Source organism: Pungitius pungitius, chromosome 4 (genome assembly GCF_949316345.1).
Source record: "Pungitius pungitius chromosome 4, fPunPun2.1, whole genome shotgun sequence".
Lineage (NCBI taxonomy): Eukaryota > Metazoa > Chordata > Actinopteri > Perciformes > Gasterosteidae > Pungitius > Pungitius pungitius.
Window position 1 is genome coordinate 16315346 of NC_084903.1, and position 17707 is coordinate 16333052.

Here is a 17707-nt window from a genome sequence, read left to right on the forward strand (position 1 = left end):
CACTTGATTCTACTGTACAGTGTGCTCACTGAAGAGGATTGCATTTTTTTCTTGTGGTTGAATTTACAGTCATTAATAATGACCATGTAAACAAAAAATTTAAAATATCCTCCAGAGCTTAGTAAGAATTCTCTTAATTTATTTTTACACGTGGTCCAACGTGCGCTACTACAGGTGACGTCATGACGCACCGCCTGCGTCACTGACGCTACGGATGTAAACACTGCTTGGTTCACGCGGAGGGGGAAAAAACCGGGAAAACCCGACTATGCCTCCTAAGCTGACGCGCTTCGTCAGTCCGGGGAAAGGTAACGGACTGCGGGCGACAGTCCGGATCGGGAGAGGAGAGCTGGTGTACTCCGCCGAGCCGCTGGCGTGCTGTGTGTCCAACAAACTGGCCAGAGATGTCTGCCACCACTGCTTCTCACGGTGAGACGCCTCGGACACACGAATTAACGTCGGGGCTGTAAAAGTGAAGAGAAGACATGTTTCTGCTTCATACCTGATAAACATTGGTTGAAGTCCGATATTGTCGCTCTCCTTCTCTGACAGTATGTATGTGTACGTTCCTCGTGTGAATAATACAGCCTGATAAGCTGGTGGAGAGCTACACACATGGTTTGTACGTAGTTGACATGCAGTGCAGTTCTTAAACCGGGCACCAGATGGCGCCATTGACCTTTCATGCTTTATGAGGCGGCGATAATGATTTAAAACCCTATTCAGAATGTAGTCAAATCCAACACTGCTAAATGTAAATGTGATGGTTGCAGACCTGCAGGTGTGAACAGGTTGTTCTACACATGGGCGGCAGATTTATTGTGATAAGTAGCTCTGGTTGAGTTAATATCAATTTGAGTTCAAATGGTTTGGAAAATAAATTGCTTCTCAATTTAGTTTTTTTTTTGTTATGTAAAAGAGCTACGTGCAAGGCCCAAACTACCAAGTTCAGTGCGTGGCTGTTGGAGTTCATTAATATCATTCATTGTTACATATTTTTTAATTTATTTTTTAATACTCATTCAAACACACTATCAACAGATCTTCAGTTTGGTCTTGCTTTGTTAACCTGAGTTTGACGCCTTGTTCTGAAGAGAGAATCTGAGTTTATGAACTAATATTCCTGCTAATGTGAACGATTCCTCCTCCATATCATCTCATTTCCTTGTGGATACTGAATAGCAGCCCTGCTTCTTTCTCCTCTGCAGCCAAAGCAACTAGATTAAACTAATTGGATATATGTGAGTTTAATAAGTGTGGTAATCGGGGTTGTAGCGTGTCAGAGTATGCAGCTGATTCTGGTGCAGAAATCGTAAGGTGACTGAAGGATAAATCATCCTTGGTTATATGGAGTTTTTATGTGATCCTTTGTAGCAAATGAAAGACTATTAATGAGAGCAGCTAATGCAGATGACCTCTGGGAGAATTTAAAGATGACGCGCACGTCCGGTTTTGATTTCCACATGAAGGTAAAATGCAATCGAGCGTGTGATCAATTCAGCAGCATCGGCTCATTCTGTAATTTCTCCTTGTGCTCCATTTGAAAGGAGCATCCTTTCACCCCTTCTACCGTGTTACTGAGTGCAGTGTGTGCACTGAAAAAGGATCATTGTGACATAAGCTCATGAGTCAAGATGTTTGTACAGTTCATGATGATTTGTACCATCAGATGTCAGATTCTTAGTCTCAGTATATTTTCAGGAGCTTTTCTGATCTTTCCTTTAATCCACATTATTGAAACACGAACATTTAAGCTGATGGATCGATTATGAGGGTGAAGACGAGCAAACGGAATGCAGCAAGACCAATATACTTTAATAAGAAGGGCAAATACGCTGCCTGAGGACCGCTCGTGTTGATCCTCTACTGCGAGTGTTTCATTTCATAATGTCAGAGCCGATTGTGTTCTGGGTAAATAAAATATAAAATAAAAACACTTCTTGTTGTAGTATCCAGAGCTGTAATGAGACAGACCCCCTCCCTGGGTTTCTATGACATCACCGTCTCATTGGGTAAACAACGTGTTTCTGCTACCAAAGTAACCGTCTGCATTTATTAGACAGCCTCCCCCGTCAGTGCTCACGTAGCTCTGAAGAACATCCAATTTTACACTGATAATGAGGTTATTAATAATTTATCTTCAACTGTCCACTGAGAAGGACGCTTTACCCCGAGTCGCTCTGTGAGCAGCGTTTCTGCTCTCAATCACTGCGACAGGAGTGTCGCCATTGTGAATAGCTCAAGAATAGGAAACAAATGCCCTGCGGGGATGTAAATGTGGAGAATTGCTGTTACATGAAGTAACAGCCGGGCATTACTGTTTATTCTGTTTGCTTCTGAGTTTATTCCCCCAGTTGTTCCCCTTGCAGACCACCAATCATTTCAAAGTCGAGTGTGAGGTGCATGAACATGAACCAGCGGACTTGTGTTTTTATTAGCCTTAAATATTGCACATGCTCCTCGTACTGACTGTTCCTGTTGAGACTGATTACTGGGACCTGTATATAATATCTTAAAGCTCCCACATTAATAACATGCCTTTTATTTTCCTGAAGATTCTACAAAAATACAAGCTGTAGTTTGATTGTGGAGTCGCCTCAGTCCATCCCATTGTAACGTTGACGTTTGTTATTAAGTCATTTACATCGACTCCAGGGATCACAATGTCAGCTATTCTACCACTTTGGGCCGGGCTCAAATACACACACACACACACACACACACACACACACACACACACACACCGTATTAAGACTGCCGGCTACTCGCCCGAACACATGACTTGATATGTATTCGATATCTAAAAGAACACATTCACCTCTCACGCAGGAAGATTAAGTTATAAGAACAGAAATCAATAAGGAATTAAAGCCTCCACTGAATACCATTTTTTTTTTCTTTGTGCTTGAGGTACACAGAGGGAAGTGACAGAGGCCATGTTGTGCAAAGTATGATCATGTTTTGGGGTTATTGAATATGTGTCATGGCTACATCTGCTCGCCTTGTGGCCGACACTCAGCCTCTGTGTCACAGCGTCTTTTACAATTCTATTGATTTGATATCAGGGAGAGATCTGAGAGTTGTACTGGTGTCACAATGAGAGCTGTACAATTCGGCCTACACGCACACACACACACGCACACACACATGCGCACTAGTTTCACAGTGTGTCTGAGTGAAGAAGAATGTGTGCGGATGTGTGAGTTGGCATTTTTGTGTGCCTTTATCTCAAGGACAAAAGATTTGTGTGTGTGTGTGTGTGTGCGTGTGGGATGGAAATCAGCAGGTGGGGGGGATCAAAGCTGAAGATAATCACAGGCCTTGAAGGCTGTATGTAAGTGACGACTGATTAACGCTGAGGGAGTCCATACACACACACACACACATCTCAGCAGGATTCAAATCACCAGAGGTAAACAAACAAACAACTATTAGCGGTTCTCAGACTCGGAAAGCAAAGCGGGAAATAAAGGTGTTTGTTCAAAAGACACAAATAAAAAGTCAAGTTTTTTTCATTTTACATTGTTAATTGATAACGTGGTGTAACAATCTCCTTGGCTTCAGTGTGTTAATTTTGTTTCCCTGAGGTCCCTTTAAAGTGGATCAGTACGTTTGTTTGTATTAATATCGTCAGAATCCTTGATTCCATCATCACGCAGGAACATGGAGTCATGTGATGCATGTGTGTTTTCACAAATATGTTGGAAGCCGTTTAATTGAAAACAAAAAAAATGTCACTGCTTGAAAATGTCTGCACACAAAGTGAGACACAGAATCCTAGTCACGGTGACGGTTGAATACAGATGGTTAAATCAACTGACAGGAGAAGGAAGAAGTTCCTGTTTGCATTCTCTGTTGTACATAACACACACACACACATATGCATGCTTTGATGGGTTTTTGACAGACCAAAGAATAACCTAGATGTGTTAATCTCATCTGTCGAGTTGTGCGTCTATTTGTGGTGTTGGTAGCGGGGAGCAGGGCGACATTATTTCTGTCAGATGAAGACTTTTATTTGGCACCAATCTCTCACTCGGTGTCTCTTTGGACCACAAAGAAACAGACACACACACACATGCTGGCAAACAGTGCAAACAACAAAAACATCTAGAAGTTTTTCCTTATTTATTGCGACAAACTTTTGATTGAAAGTTGGATAAACCATTTTTTTCAAAAGGTCTTCGTTCTTTAAGAACATGAGAAATATTGACAGCCGGTTGACTCGGGAGTTTTGCTCTGATTTCCGCTGGATTTAAATACCTCTTGGAAGCTGAGAAAATGCAACAAAAGCACAGAACAGTTCCTCATCAGTTCTTGAGAGCAACTAAATGCATTGAGGAGGAACTTATGTCAGTCAGAACACGTCGAAAGAAGAAATGCACTCGACTCAACGGACATTAGCTGCAGGAGACACTCGGCATTGTTCATCACGCACCACTCCTTATTGTTTCAATGCCTTTGGTTATCTTCATATGAGAACATTCTATGGAGTCGGATAAATAAAAAGAGGTTCTGGTAATCGAGCCGCCTTGTCTGATTGATTTGAATCGTTAGCGTTTATCACGTTCATGAAGCAGATTCCCCATCACAGGGATATTATTTTCGTGCTTTAAAACAGCTCTCTGACTTGCTCAATTTAATTTTAATTTAATTAATTTCTTTTGCATATAACATTTGCGTCACGTTTTGTCTGAACGCACCTTGTTTTCTGAGCGCTCTCATATTTTCTGTTTGTTTCCCCCCTCTTCTCCTGCTGCGTTATGTTCTTCTCTCCGTCTTCATTCTATCTTCCAGCACAGACGCTCTCTTACTCGCAGGCTCATGCATACATTTGATCTCTTCCTTCGGCAAACCCCTCCCTCGCCTCGTGTCGCGCACACACACACACACACACACACACACACACAGTAGCTGATAAGAGTGTGTGGATGTATGCATGGCTATGTGAAGCATACAGATGACTACTTTAGAGGCAGTTAGACGAGCCGAAGGAGAGAGGAGCTCGAGCAGATGAGAGGAGGGAAAAGGTTCAGTAGGCAAGTGGGCCCTCCTCTTCCTCCTCACCTGTATCCCTCCCCCCCCATGTATCTCCCCATCTGCTGCTGCTGGCATCTGTATCGTCTTCTCCTCTTTCCACAGTTCTCCTTCCCATCTGCTTTCCTTCTCTTCTCCACTAGCTTTCTCTCGAGCGTCTCTTCCACTCTCTTCATTCCTCAGATGGATTTTTATTGTCCCTCTTGCTTCCGCTCCGTCTCTGCTCATTCCTCATGTAGATTATTTTGCTTGCATCTGCTTCTCTCCTCCCCCCCCCCCCCCCCCCCCGTACGTTCTCCATCTAACTCTAGTTTTCCCAGCCCCCTGCAGTTAGATACCCAGGTGTCTCAAAACGTCTTGGCGTTGGCAAAACGCACGCACGCACGCACACACACACACACACACACACACACGCCTGTATAATTTGCAAACCCAGCGATTTTCTGTAAACTGGGACCACGCCTCCCCATGTGTGTAAATGTTTAGTATTCATCCAGTCAAACCTTTGCATGTATCGTCGTAACTGTTCTTACGAGGACCGTCTGTCCGACTGGATTCTTTTACCTGGATGGTTTATTTTTTCCGGTTCTGGTTCATCTTTGTGTAAACAGAGCTAATGGAAGTCATGGTGTGTTTTCAGGAAGTGCAGAACTGGGATTATTTGTTCCCAGTAGAAATTTGAATAAAATGAAAGGGCTCCCTCAAGAGTCACATTACTCCACTGAGTGGAGCATCTGATACCTCTAAATGCTTCTGTCTCAAACCCAATTACAAAAAGCTGAAAAGTAAACAGCATTTAAGCATTGGCTAAGATTTTACGAGCATTTCTTTCTTTCTTTCACTTATTTAAAAACATTTATGAATTGCTGTTGTCAATGAACTATCTGGAGGTTTTGATGTTAAATTTTTTTTGTGGCTTCTTGTTTGCATTTCAATCACACAACTGGCTCAGCTCCTTTTATCCCAGAAATGTTGTAATGTTAAGATCTACGGCTTCATTCTAGGACACCAAGAAAGTTATTAATGCTTTTTAAGCTTTAATAACACAAGTTCCTTTTTCACTTACATTACTCTGTTAAATTCATTAACAGAATTTAATTTCTCCTGCTTTATGTTCTTTAAATATCTTGTTGCATTTAAATCTCTAATACTTGAACTATTCATACAAAAGTCATTCCACCAATACGATGTCAGTAAGTCTTCTCAGTTTTCGGCATTTTGTGTTTGTAATTTTTTTTTTGCTTTTGCGTCAACTGCATTTCATTAGAATAATGCATATGTTTTACTTATTTATTTTTATGTTTGAATTGTCTTTTTTGTACATGTAGTTGTTTAGGACCCGACCTACACTGAACACATTCTGAAAAGCTCTTCAGGCCTTTGTTAGGAATTTGTGTGTAGAATTGTAGTTTGTGTGATATGAGATATTAGTTATTATATTAGGATTCATATCTGTAATAAGAATTAGACACATTTTAAGTCATTTAATTCCTTTACACATGACATGCAGCCATAATGTAATGTTCAGCTGGGGAAGGATGCGTAAATCTTCCTTGATGGATTTCTTCCATATTAGTTTACCCCAATTAATTTTTTTTTTTTTTTTTGGAAGTTTTATCTCCAGTCAGGCCGTTTAGGAGCAGAGGACGTTAGGAAAGCCCTGCGAGGCAACTGTATTACTGTGCAAGCTATTGGATGATAATGATATTATGTGTGCTATGTTTACATGAAGACGCTTTAGACGTTGAATGCAGTGTAATGTGGGAGCAGTGAGGGACCGTCGGGGGGGGGGTTCCAGGAACAGAGGCAGCGAGAAATGTCACGGTGACAACGTGGGAGGAGCTACGTTTGAACGTGCAGCCAATCACAAACGGCTGTAAAATGATGACACCCAGGAAGATGTGAAAAGGCCGACCTAGGGAGGAGACTGATAGTATCTGTGGAGATCCGTGCTTTGAGGTCGGAATCGACTGGAGTGTGCGGCCGGGGCGAAGGGAAAGGAGATCTGAGCCTCGTTCTGCTAGCAGTCCCCACACGGTACAACAACACCACAAGTCATTACACAAAGACACAAAGATGTTTCCTTTAGGCCACATTTTGTGTGTCTGTGTGTGTGTGTCTATGCACATGCACTTTAATCAACGTGATGATAAAACCTCAAGGAGACTCGTCCCGTATGAGTCCCCCTGTGCTGATGAATGAATCATCTTCTAAACAAACCATTAAAAACCCAGCAAGGACTCTGGGAGGCTGTGGATGCAGCACAGCTGGTGTCTCTCTCTCTCTCTCTCTCTCGTTTACATGCCGGTCTCGAGTCTACGCTCACGTGTTGGTGTGTAGCTGAGCTGTGGATGCTTACAGTGTACCGAGTGGTCCGTTTGGGTGGACTCTGGTAGCGTTGAGGCAACACTGGATGGCAGCAGCGTCCCTCCACGAAGCTCATTCATTGAATTCTCATGCGTACTTTCTCCCACATTTGCCATGAGGATTGGCTTTGCTGCATGAGGAACATGGATCTCCGCTATCGAAAACACAAGATGGGTCTCGGGCTGCATGTGGATCATGAGGTGCTGTTTGCGGTTCCACTTTGAAGGCATCTGGAACGATGCTGATTCATGTTCATATTTGTCAGTAAATTACCTCCATACTTACACACCTCTACCTGTCATGTGGGGGAGGGAGTCGTACCACGCTGTGTTGACCACTCAGCCTAGAAATGATAGAATTCACTCAGGCACGGCCGGACAGCCCAGGAAAGAGGACCGCCGCTAATTATTAACATACACGAGCAGGCGCACACTCGCACTCGCAGTCAAATACCGCAGAACTGGATGTCTCTTGTGACTGCAGCACTGCAGCCAATACTCACGGGAAATTAATTACCATGCTACACACATACACACACCAACAGAGACATGCTGAGGTAGGCCTAATTAGGTGTCTGATAGCATAGATTTAGCAAAATTGACCACATATACACCCATCCAAGTGCACACATTTATGCTCCCGCATATCAATGAGGGGAACCAGCGTTTTTCAGTCACTTCCTCTTCTGTCTGACAGTTTAATGTCCTTTTCATTCTGCTTGTTTCTCTTTTTGTGTCTTTCCTGGCCGCCCCTGCACTAGGACTTTGTATTTGAAACAATCTATTGTTCAGGAGCTCAGGATGACTGCATGTTAGCACGCTTGTAGGCACATTATACTGATGGAGTATATACCTATGACCTGCCAATCCAACTTTTCTTCTTTTTAAAACTTTTGCCCATTTCTATCATTTATTATACATAATGCTGCTGAAATTATCTGTAGATACATTTTTGAATTTACCAAAATAGTTAAAGCTACCAGGCTTCTCTAGAATTTGTTTTGAACCTGCTTTTCGTCATGTGACAGCCAAATACTGTGATTATAGTGATCACAATAGTCATTATAGACTCAGCTGTTGATTACTTAGTCAATAAAATGTATGTATGTGTGTGCATATATATAAATAGCGTCATCTCCATCTGTCATATCAGAGGAAATGACATGCCGATAACATCATGCATACTTCTGATGGTGCTAATATTCAGGATTCAAGATAGGAGAGAGTCTTAGCTTAAAATAAGAAAATTAAGGAAATATTAAACTATATTTAGCCAAGATACAACTCCGCCTGTGCATTAAAGTGGCTCAGTAACAACATATAGAGTACTTAGTAACTACATATATATATAGTATGGACTGATTTTGGGTTTGTGTCCGTCTCCCCCCTTACCTCTGTCTCTCCTCTCAGAGACTTAGTTATTGAACCTCTATTCATGTTCATTGATATCATAATTAACAGTGGTAGTGATAAACATTTATTGATATCGCATTTTTTGGTAACTCAACTTGATTTCAAATGAAATAACCTCTGTTAACGTCTGTTTTTGGCCGATCAAGTGAACTGAGAGATCTGTCCGCTGACTTCATCACATTGACGCAGCAGTTATGTAAACTCAATAATGCCGATTAACTCGATACTGTCCTGCTCGTTGATTTCTACACAGCCTACAACGGCCTGTCGCTCATTTAACAACCTCGTCTCGTGGCCTTGATCATCAGAGGCCCATTTCTGCACAGACGTGATGGGGAATCTTGTTTCAAGTCGTGTTGCTTTCGTCGTTTTCACTCCAGAACATCATTTACAACCATCCACACAGATATGTTTATGAATTTGAAAGTCAAGTATCATTTCCAAAGATATTCTTTTTTAATAAATAGTATTAGCATTCTTTGGGGGGGATCCATGTTATGATGCAACTCATTTTTAACCCCCTTTTTGAAGGTTTAGTGCTGCCGACGTTTTGCTCTTTCAGGATGTTATGGCTTTCTGAAGGGCAGCATTTCCCACAGAGGGAACTAGGTGTCATGGTCAGTGTCGGCGTTGCTGTCTGAGCTGCTGGAAGATGGATGGACTTTCCGCAGCTTGTGATGTGAGCAAACTCTTCGCTGGCTGAGTAATGTCCTCAGGTCAACCACTTGAAGCTGCACAGGACCCGGCTGTGTTTAGGTCTGGGCAGCCCCTATCTTTTGTTATTGCATTGTGTCCCATACTGCGAGCATGTGTTTCTTAAACCGTGGGTGGCTTCACTGTTTCTGCTGGCTCTCAACGTGACGGGAATAGCTGTGTTTTTACGAAGCTCCGTACCAGCACGGGACTAAAAAATTTAACTATTGGGTGGGTTCCAGGCTGGAAAGGTCGAGGCTAATAAGACACAGCAGCGCAAAACAAAGAGGTACGGGAGGAGGCTGATGGAGAGGAAAGCTGTAAATCACAGAAACTACAAGGGGGGGGGGAGTGGGAAAGGACGAAATGAAGGCCTGTGGTGGGGGAACTTGTTGAGGCTGGGAGGGGGCCTCGGGCCAAATACAACAGTCCAATCTGGTGGCGCACTGATAAGGTCTGAGGAACACTTAACTTCTGACGCTGATATTAACAGGCAACAGCCTTCTGTCTGACCCACGGTGTGAGTGAGTGTGTGTGTGTGTGTCTGTGTTTACATTATATGTCGGATTTGCCTTTAAGGTCCTCATAATGTCATACACAGCATTTATGAGTATGTCCAATCTAATCAAATGTCCCATATGCAGTACGATAAGCCCCGGGCTAATGTATTATCATCCATCACGGCGTGTTCGCCATTACCTTACTTTGTGTGCGCGCTCATAATGCCTTCCATTGTCGGATCTAATTAGCAGTATTTTCTCATTTTCTCTCCCTGTGCCTCATCATAGGATGAACCACGCGGAGTGACTGTTCAGTGTAAATGTGCTGATGCCAGGCCAGCCTCGGGCCCCTCTGCAGAGGGTTGCACAGAAATCCTTAGCACACACAAAAATTGAATGCAAGATGGAGAACATTGCCAGTTGCAAGCACGTGTACGTGTAAATTGCACCGTGCCATCGCACGCAAGTTCACATTTTTATTTCAGCTTCTATTGTTTAGATGTTTATCTGCCTCTCGTTTTCTGTCATATTATTAGTGTTATTACAAATGTCAAAAGGGAGTTTAATCAAGTCTGCCTCTTTCTCCATCTTCTTTAGGCAACATTTTGCCAAAAAAACCCTCCTCTGTTATATATTGTGTGTGTTCTTAGTGTTGCTCTCACTAGTCTCTGTAATTGGCTGTGTGAAGCAGACTGTTGCTGCTGTGCATTCGCCTGTTACCAGACTGACAGGAAAACCGGAAAGGACAGCGGTGTCACTCTGAGAAACAAAGCAGGCCTCGGCTGCAGGAAACACACACACACACACACGCACACTCCCAAACAGACGTAAACACCACTAGTGGACACGCGCAGCAAACGCACTGCGGCGCTCCGACACTTGCATGCGGCGTGATGCTAACAGGCTGCGACAGTGAGTGGACACTAATGTATTGCTCTTAGACGATCTAAAAGCCAATGGGTAGGTAGATAAAACTGGATGGGGGATGCAGACGGTTGACTCGATACAGTAAATGGACGAGGATAAGATGGCATTGTTGGGAAAAGGTCAGCACAGATGGAAGGATTATGCAGGATGCTTCAGCTGATATGTGCATATGTTTTGGAGTGTAGCTGCTAAAACATAAATAAAACTCGGCAGTGGAACAGTGTCTCTCCAAAGACTAAAGTGGTGCTCGAGAAATGAAAGTTTGAAAACGGTGATTTTAAAATGTAAATTGTTGGTCTCACTGCAGCTCACTGAGTCGTTCACTTGAGTGACGTTTTCGCATCTCCTGCCTCGCCAGCAGAATCAACGAATGTTTTTCTCTTTCTGTCTAGACGTGAGAACTTGTTGCGGTGTTCCCAGTGCAAGATGGCTCGCTACTGCAATATCACTTGCCAGGTACAGCTTTTGTGTGTGTGTGTGTGCGTGTGTGTGTGTGTGTGTGTGTGTGTGCGCATGTGTGTTAATGTACAAATTTATTGAAATTCCCTTCTGTGGCAGAAACAAGCTTGGTGCGGCCATAAGAGAGAGTGTAAATGTCTGCAAAGCCTCCGACCCAGAGTTCCCACTGACTCAGTCCGTCTGGCTGCTCGACTCATCTTTGCCTTGGTATGTTTCTCTTTTTTGATTAAAGAAACTCAAATGGCCTTTTCACTTTTGATAGTTGCAGTAGAATGTACGTAACATCTATGTGAAGAAAACTTTGTAGCGTCAGATTCACGAGTTCATTCATGTGTTTACTTCTGCACCGAAGTTGATTTTAAGAAAACTCCAGCTTCTAAAAGACTGCATGCAACAGCAACAACATAGAGTACGTCAGTAAGTGCCACACATAATGTGTGTAAACTTCTGTTACACTATGATAACATACTCATTCCCACACTCCTTTCTAGTTAAGTCCCTCTAAGAGCAGTAGTGAGGAGCTCTACACCTTGGAGGAGCATGAATCACGTAAGTCTCTCCTCCAAAGTGTGTGTGTGTGTGTCTGGGGAAAAAATGATTATGTTTTGTTCAACATTATTTTCCAGACCTGAGTTCCATGTCCGAGAACAAGCTACTAGGCTTGTCTCAGCTGGCATCCATGCTGGAGCTGTATGTACCTGACCTGGCACAGGAAGGGGCGTCAGCACTTCCGCCTTCCTGCCGAGAACCCTTCAGCCTGATTGCAAAGGTGGGCTGAATACCTTTTAACACTGTAGTATATAAAACACGATCTATACTCAGGTTTGTGTGTCTAGTGCGTAGCGACATGTGCATCATTGCAGTTCGATGCACACACAGGGACAAACATGTCCTAGACCCGACCGCAAAAAGACAAATGCGTGCAAGCTTTTAGCAGCTCTTACTGTGTTTGAATAGAACCCAACATCTTCCCAGCATCTGTGATTGTGTGTGTGTGTGTGTTTATTCCTAGAACATCCTCAGGTCGTATTCCCTTAAAGCAAACCAGCTGCCTTCAATAGAATTTAAACTGCGAATCATTATGTATGCAAGGACGTCTGGATGGACCTCTGTCATCTGTTAGCTTGTGTACTCGTGTGCCTCCTCTTTGAGCTCCGATGGCTCCAAGGTGTTTGGATTCCTACATGTTTGTGTGTGTATGTGTGTGTGTGTGATTGCTCGTCCCATCACAATCCTCCTATGAGTGTGTGAGTATTAATTGAAAGCAGCCCCCACCCATAAACTACGTGACATGAATGTTCCATACTGGGAGCAACATCTGCTTGTTTTATCAAATGCTTTTTCAACATCCAAAGTGCAATATGCTTTTCACTGTAGTTTTGGCTTTCCACGAAATGTACTAAACGATGTGATGTGTTTTGTAGTCTCGCTGGTGAAAAGGCTTTAGACATAGCCATGTTTATCAGGTGGTCGTTTTAACCACATTTATGCATGCCAAGACATTTAAAAAAATACTGGATATATTGCCCAGAATTATATATATGACGTATGTATACTACTGGTGTATGAAGCCTTCAAAATAACGACAAACTTAGAATGTTCACGCTTAGCATTATGTGATCAAAGTCCTTTTCAGTGTGTTGAATGAAAGCCCCTGCACCATTTTGACAGTAACTTCACAAGGCTGAGGGTAAAGCCAGAACGTACTGTTCAGTGGACATTGCAGCCTCACACAGCTGCTGGTGCTGCTAGTTGACTCTTTTACAGAAGAAGCTCTGGAGAATTTAATTTCTCAAATGCATAAATATATTTGTGTGTGTGTGTGTTTCCATGTTTATGCATAAAATATTAAGAATTATAGAGAGAGAGAGAGAGAGAGAGAGAATTGTCTTGAAGCTGAGATATGAATGTGTGCGTTTGTGGGATTGGAAAGCTGCTGATTACATGCGCTTCAAGATAGCAATGGGAATTCTGCTCCTATCTGTGGGAGATGAAGAGCAAACAAGACTGTTTATTGTATAGAAGAGGAGAGAGACAAAGATTATGAGAGAAGAACGAGCGGGGAACATCGAGGGAGAGGAGAGCAGATAGGCAGCAGGACATGTGCAAAGTGTATCAGAACAGGAAATGTAAATAGAAATCGGAGGTCTCGCTCTGAAAATGAATTTGTCACTTGATACCCAATGAAAAAACTGCTTTAATAATTCACCAGTTAGTGTGACAGAATGTCTGCGGTGTTTAAACTGATCCTGCTTCTGTTACACTTGTGTTGGTGTACGAGATACTAAAAGATGTTCAGATATTCTGTTAAAGCTGATGTCCCACCCCAGGTTTCAGTCTGATTCTGTCCCATCTTCTTTCTCTGTCTTTCACGCTGTTGTGTGTTTTTTACTCTATCGGTGTGTATTGTAGATTTAGACTAAAAGCATTTTTTCAGCACATAGTGAAAGAACGATTGTTCCTCCAGTGGCTGACTGGAGTATCTTAGCTCTGGCTTACTTGTGAAACCACAAGAAATGTTTTGATTATAATATATATTCTTTAGAGGTGATATTATTACGTGCATTGCACTTACATGCACCCTCCACAACAATAATGTAACATTCAGAAGGAAACAAACAGCAGCACCAATCATTTGGTGATTGGGGTGACAAAATACTTTCTGGTTAACTTTGGTAAAGAAGTCAGAAGTGTGGATTACATACCATTCTAATGAGGATATTTCATTTTCACAAGCTGTTCCTCATATTGAAATCTTCAGCCACAGTATAGTGTATATATAGTATATATTATCTCCAGTGATGTAGTGCTCTATAATGTGACTGCAGGAACACCTTGACTGAGAAGCAAATGTTGCTTGTCGTATGCGTGGATGTGTTTTTACGTTCCGCTGGTTTCTGAGGGGGGGGGGGGTGGCTGTCATTTGAGTCCCTGTGTCTACCTCATTGCTACGTTAAAGGCTTTAAAACATTGAAATGTGTACCGTACCACACATTTTGTGACGTGAGCGTATAGATTTGATTGAAGTGTGTGGATTCCTATATTCATAAATAGCAACCACCTTCCTAAGAGCTATACATGATGGATTGTATCAAACAGTATTGTGTGTTTTTCTTTCTCACACTCACACAAGCAAACAAATAGTCTTTAGTGATACCTATCTGATCAAATGAAAGGGTCCTGTTGCCTCCATACACCGCAATAAAATCTATAAAACCTGAATTCAGAGCCATCAAAAGCTCCAATCAATGCACGGCCACTGTACTGTGGAGTTGACACAATAGAGAACTTATGTGTTGTGTGGTGTTGCCATTATCCAGATGACCTATAGGGGGCACTGTGATTTCATGCACCGCTCCTGTATCGGCTGTAATGAAGTGGAGAAGTCCTTGGTGTCTCTTCTTCTTCTCTCTCTTTATCCTCTCGGATGTCTCCTTTTTCTGGGAATTGTTTGGTGTTTCTCTCTCAACTGTTGTAACTGTACCTGAGCCTCTGTGTCCTTTGGCCTTTCGTCTCTGTCCTCAAATCTCGTTCCATGTTTTTGTCCCTCATTATTTTTTTTTCTCTCCAGCTGCAGCGCTTTCTTCTTTTCTTTCTCCTCTGTCTCCTCCTCCCCTTATGTTCTCCCTTAAATGTCTCCACTACATAGCAAATTGGGAGTTTATTATTGTGTACTTGGAGTGTTCAGTGTGCTTGACAGAATAGGTCATTACCACAAAGATGTGTGTACGTGCTGGGGGTCTCTCACGGAGGAACAGTCTATATAAAGCCATCCTTTATGCTAATCTATCTGCTCCCCACACAGAACACAGTGTTACACAAACACATACATGCATGCACACAGACACACACACAATGAAGTAATGGCAAAGCATCATTACTGCACTTATTATACCCAAGGGGTGGGTGTGTGTGTGTGTGTGTGTGTGTGTGTGTGTGTGTGTGTGTGTGTGTGTGTGTGTGTGTGTGTGTGTGTGTGTGTGTGTGTGTGTGTGTGTGTGTGTGTGTGTGTGTGTGTGTGTGTGTGTGTGTGTGTGTGTGGCACTGTGAAGCTATGTGATGCAGACCGGCTGTGCAGGGCAGGGTGTGTGTCTGCACCAGGTTTCGGTCAGATGAGATGTTGCTGCGGCACATTTTATTGCCTCCCTCAAGCAACTTCCCCTGTGTGTGTGTTAAAAGTTGCATTGGGTAAGATGGGGAAAGGATTCATGTTGGAATGTTAAAGTGAAGCCACATTATGTGTCATTGACGCCATGGATTGCGTTTTAGAGATATCTACCTCTGTCCAACATGAGAGGATGAGGAGGAAGAGCGTCCTCGAGGTCTGCTCAGTACATTTGAACATATGATCTGTGTGTTGTAGGGTGGTTTGTTTATTGAATTAAATCCAAAGGAAAGCTCCTTGTTGGTGTACTACAGGCCGCCCCTACACATGAAAACGGTAAGATAGCAGCGTTCTAATGACCAACTCAGAGATTATTATCAGTTGCTTATTTTTACATATGCTGTTCGATTAGTAGTTGGCCATGTTTATGACTGGTAACATAGACGTTTGTTTACAGTAATGCACACCTGTGTGTTTATGGATCCTATCCTAAACCATACTTTGTTTGTATGGTGCTGGTAAATGTACACAAACACACATATATATATATATATATGTGTGTTTGTGTACATTTACCAGCATCTGAGTGCTTTGGAAAAGTTAGTTATGCTGCATCAGCCCTTTCTGCATTGAGATCCATTTTTCACACGCATCCCTTACACAACCCCTCGCACGTTACCCAATTATAGACACACACCTACGTTTCTGCTCCTTCGTGTCTCGTTCTCTCTCATCCTCATTCATGTTCTTTCTCCTGCCTGAATATCACTTTTGTACTTCATTCACATTACCTCTTCTCATTCACTCCGACTTCAAGTCTTTTAAAGACTCAGACTGATATGAGCGTTATGTTTAGCTTTTGAGAGACAACAAGAGGGCCCAAAATGTATTCACGAATGTAAACTTCTTGAAATCCTGATACATGTTTAGTTATCTGATAGGACTTGTATGTACAACAGTCTGAATGCAAATAGTTGGTTCCTAATGTGTCTAAATATGACGCAGGCTGACCAGAAACCATTCCTTATTATATGCTGTGAACATTGTAACATTCATCAGAATTGAAAGATGCTTTACATGAAGTCTTTAGGAAGAAAGTATTTGACAGAAGATGTGGTGTGAGGAACTGGATAAGATGTGAAGCAGGAAGTAGGAAAAGCAGAAGACAAGAGGAGAGTGAGGATAAGAAAAATGAAAATAGGAGTGTAAAGGGAGGGTTCTCACAGCGGAATACAGCCGATTAAATCAGAGAAACAGAGGGTTAGGAGAAGAAGAAAGTTGGAAGATGAGCAATAACAAAGAACTAGAACTGTTGTAAAAAAAGAGTGAGAAGAAGAATGTGGAAAGTGAACAGGAGGAAACTAGCAGATAAAGGATGGGAACAAGGAGTCCAGACTCAATAAATACTCAATAAAAGGTTTGAAGTAGCTGTATTTATGGTTCTCTGTGAGTGAGGCTGTTAGTTGCTCTTGGGAAACACACACACACACACACACACTCTTACACTTCTCTTCTGACCATGCTGGGAGCATGGCGACTCCCTTTGGAAAAGTATGTTGTATTGTTTATTACCAATGTATAGAAACAATTTATCGCGGCTACACACACACACACACACACACATCTACCTGAAGTCATGAGGTGAGTGCAGACAATAAATTTACAATCCTGCTGAAAACTTTTAGCTTCAGGTACACAAAAAGAAATGTGTGTGTATGGGGAATGTGGATGTGTGTGTAACATCCTGTTTGTGTGTAGGAGTAATTCATTCTCCTGGCTTTCCTTTCTTATCTATTGGCCATCTGTTGAGCAGCTCAATGAGATGCAGACACCGTCAAAGTGGCACAACTTCACAAATGGAAAAGTTATCAACTTCCAAATTTGTTCGGTATAAGAAAGTACATCAAATGCAGAAGTACAACTAACTAACTTTTTTCTGAAATAAGGGAGGAAGAAGTCAAGGAAAGAAGGAGACATGAAATTACAGGCCGGGTTTTTGAATTACAGGATTAACATCCAAAGATTTCAGAAAGATAAAGACATGTTCTGCCCTCCTACATTTTCAGGTCCCTGCATCTCGGTGCGTGGGTGTTTTTCTGTCAGTAGTGTGTTAAGTCATTACAATAATCTTTGTGTGTGTTCGTACGTTCAGCCTTATCTCCCCAACATTTCACTGGTCTGCTATTGTCGCTGGCAGTGCGATGGGC

At 42.4% G+C, this 17707-nt stretch overlaps 1 protein-coding gene across 2 annotated transcripts in view; it reads left to right on the forward strand.

Annotated features, from left to right (window-relative positions):
* Window positions 1-159: 159 nt before the first annotated feature.
* The window catches only part of smyd3 (SET and MYND domain containing 3), a 48793-nt gene continuing 31245 nt past the window's right edge, over window positions 160-17707 (forward strand). The window contains exons 1-5 of one of the 2 annotated variants that reach the window (XM_062561806.1): window positions 160-429; window positions 11329-11392; window positions 11495-11602; window positions 11887-11944; window positions 12022-12164. In XM_062561806.1, the coding sequence (XP_062417790.1) occupies window positions 269-429; window positions 11329-11392; window positions 11495-11602; window positions 11887-11944; window positions 12022-12164 (534 nt within the window). In that variant the 5' untranslated portion in view covers window positions 160-268. The remainder of the gene's footprint in view (window positions 430-11328; window positions 11393-11494; window positions 11603-11886; window positions 11945-12021; window positions 12165-17707) is intronic. The other variant, XM_037482876.2, reaches the window with a different exon arrangement.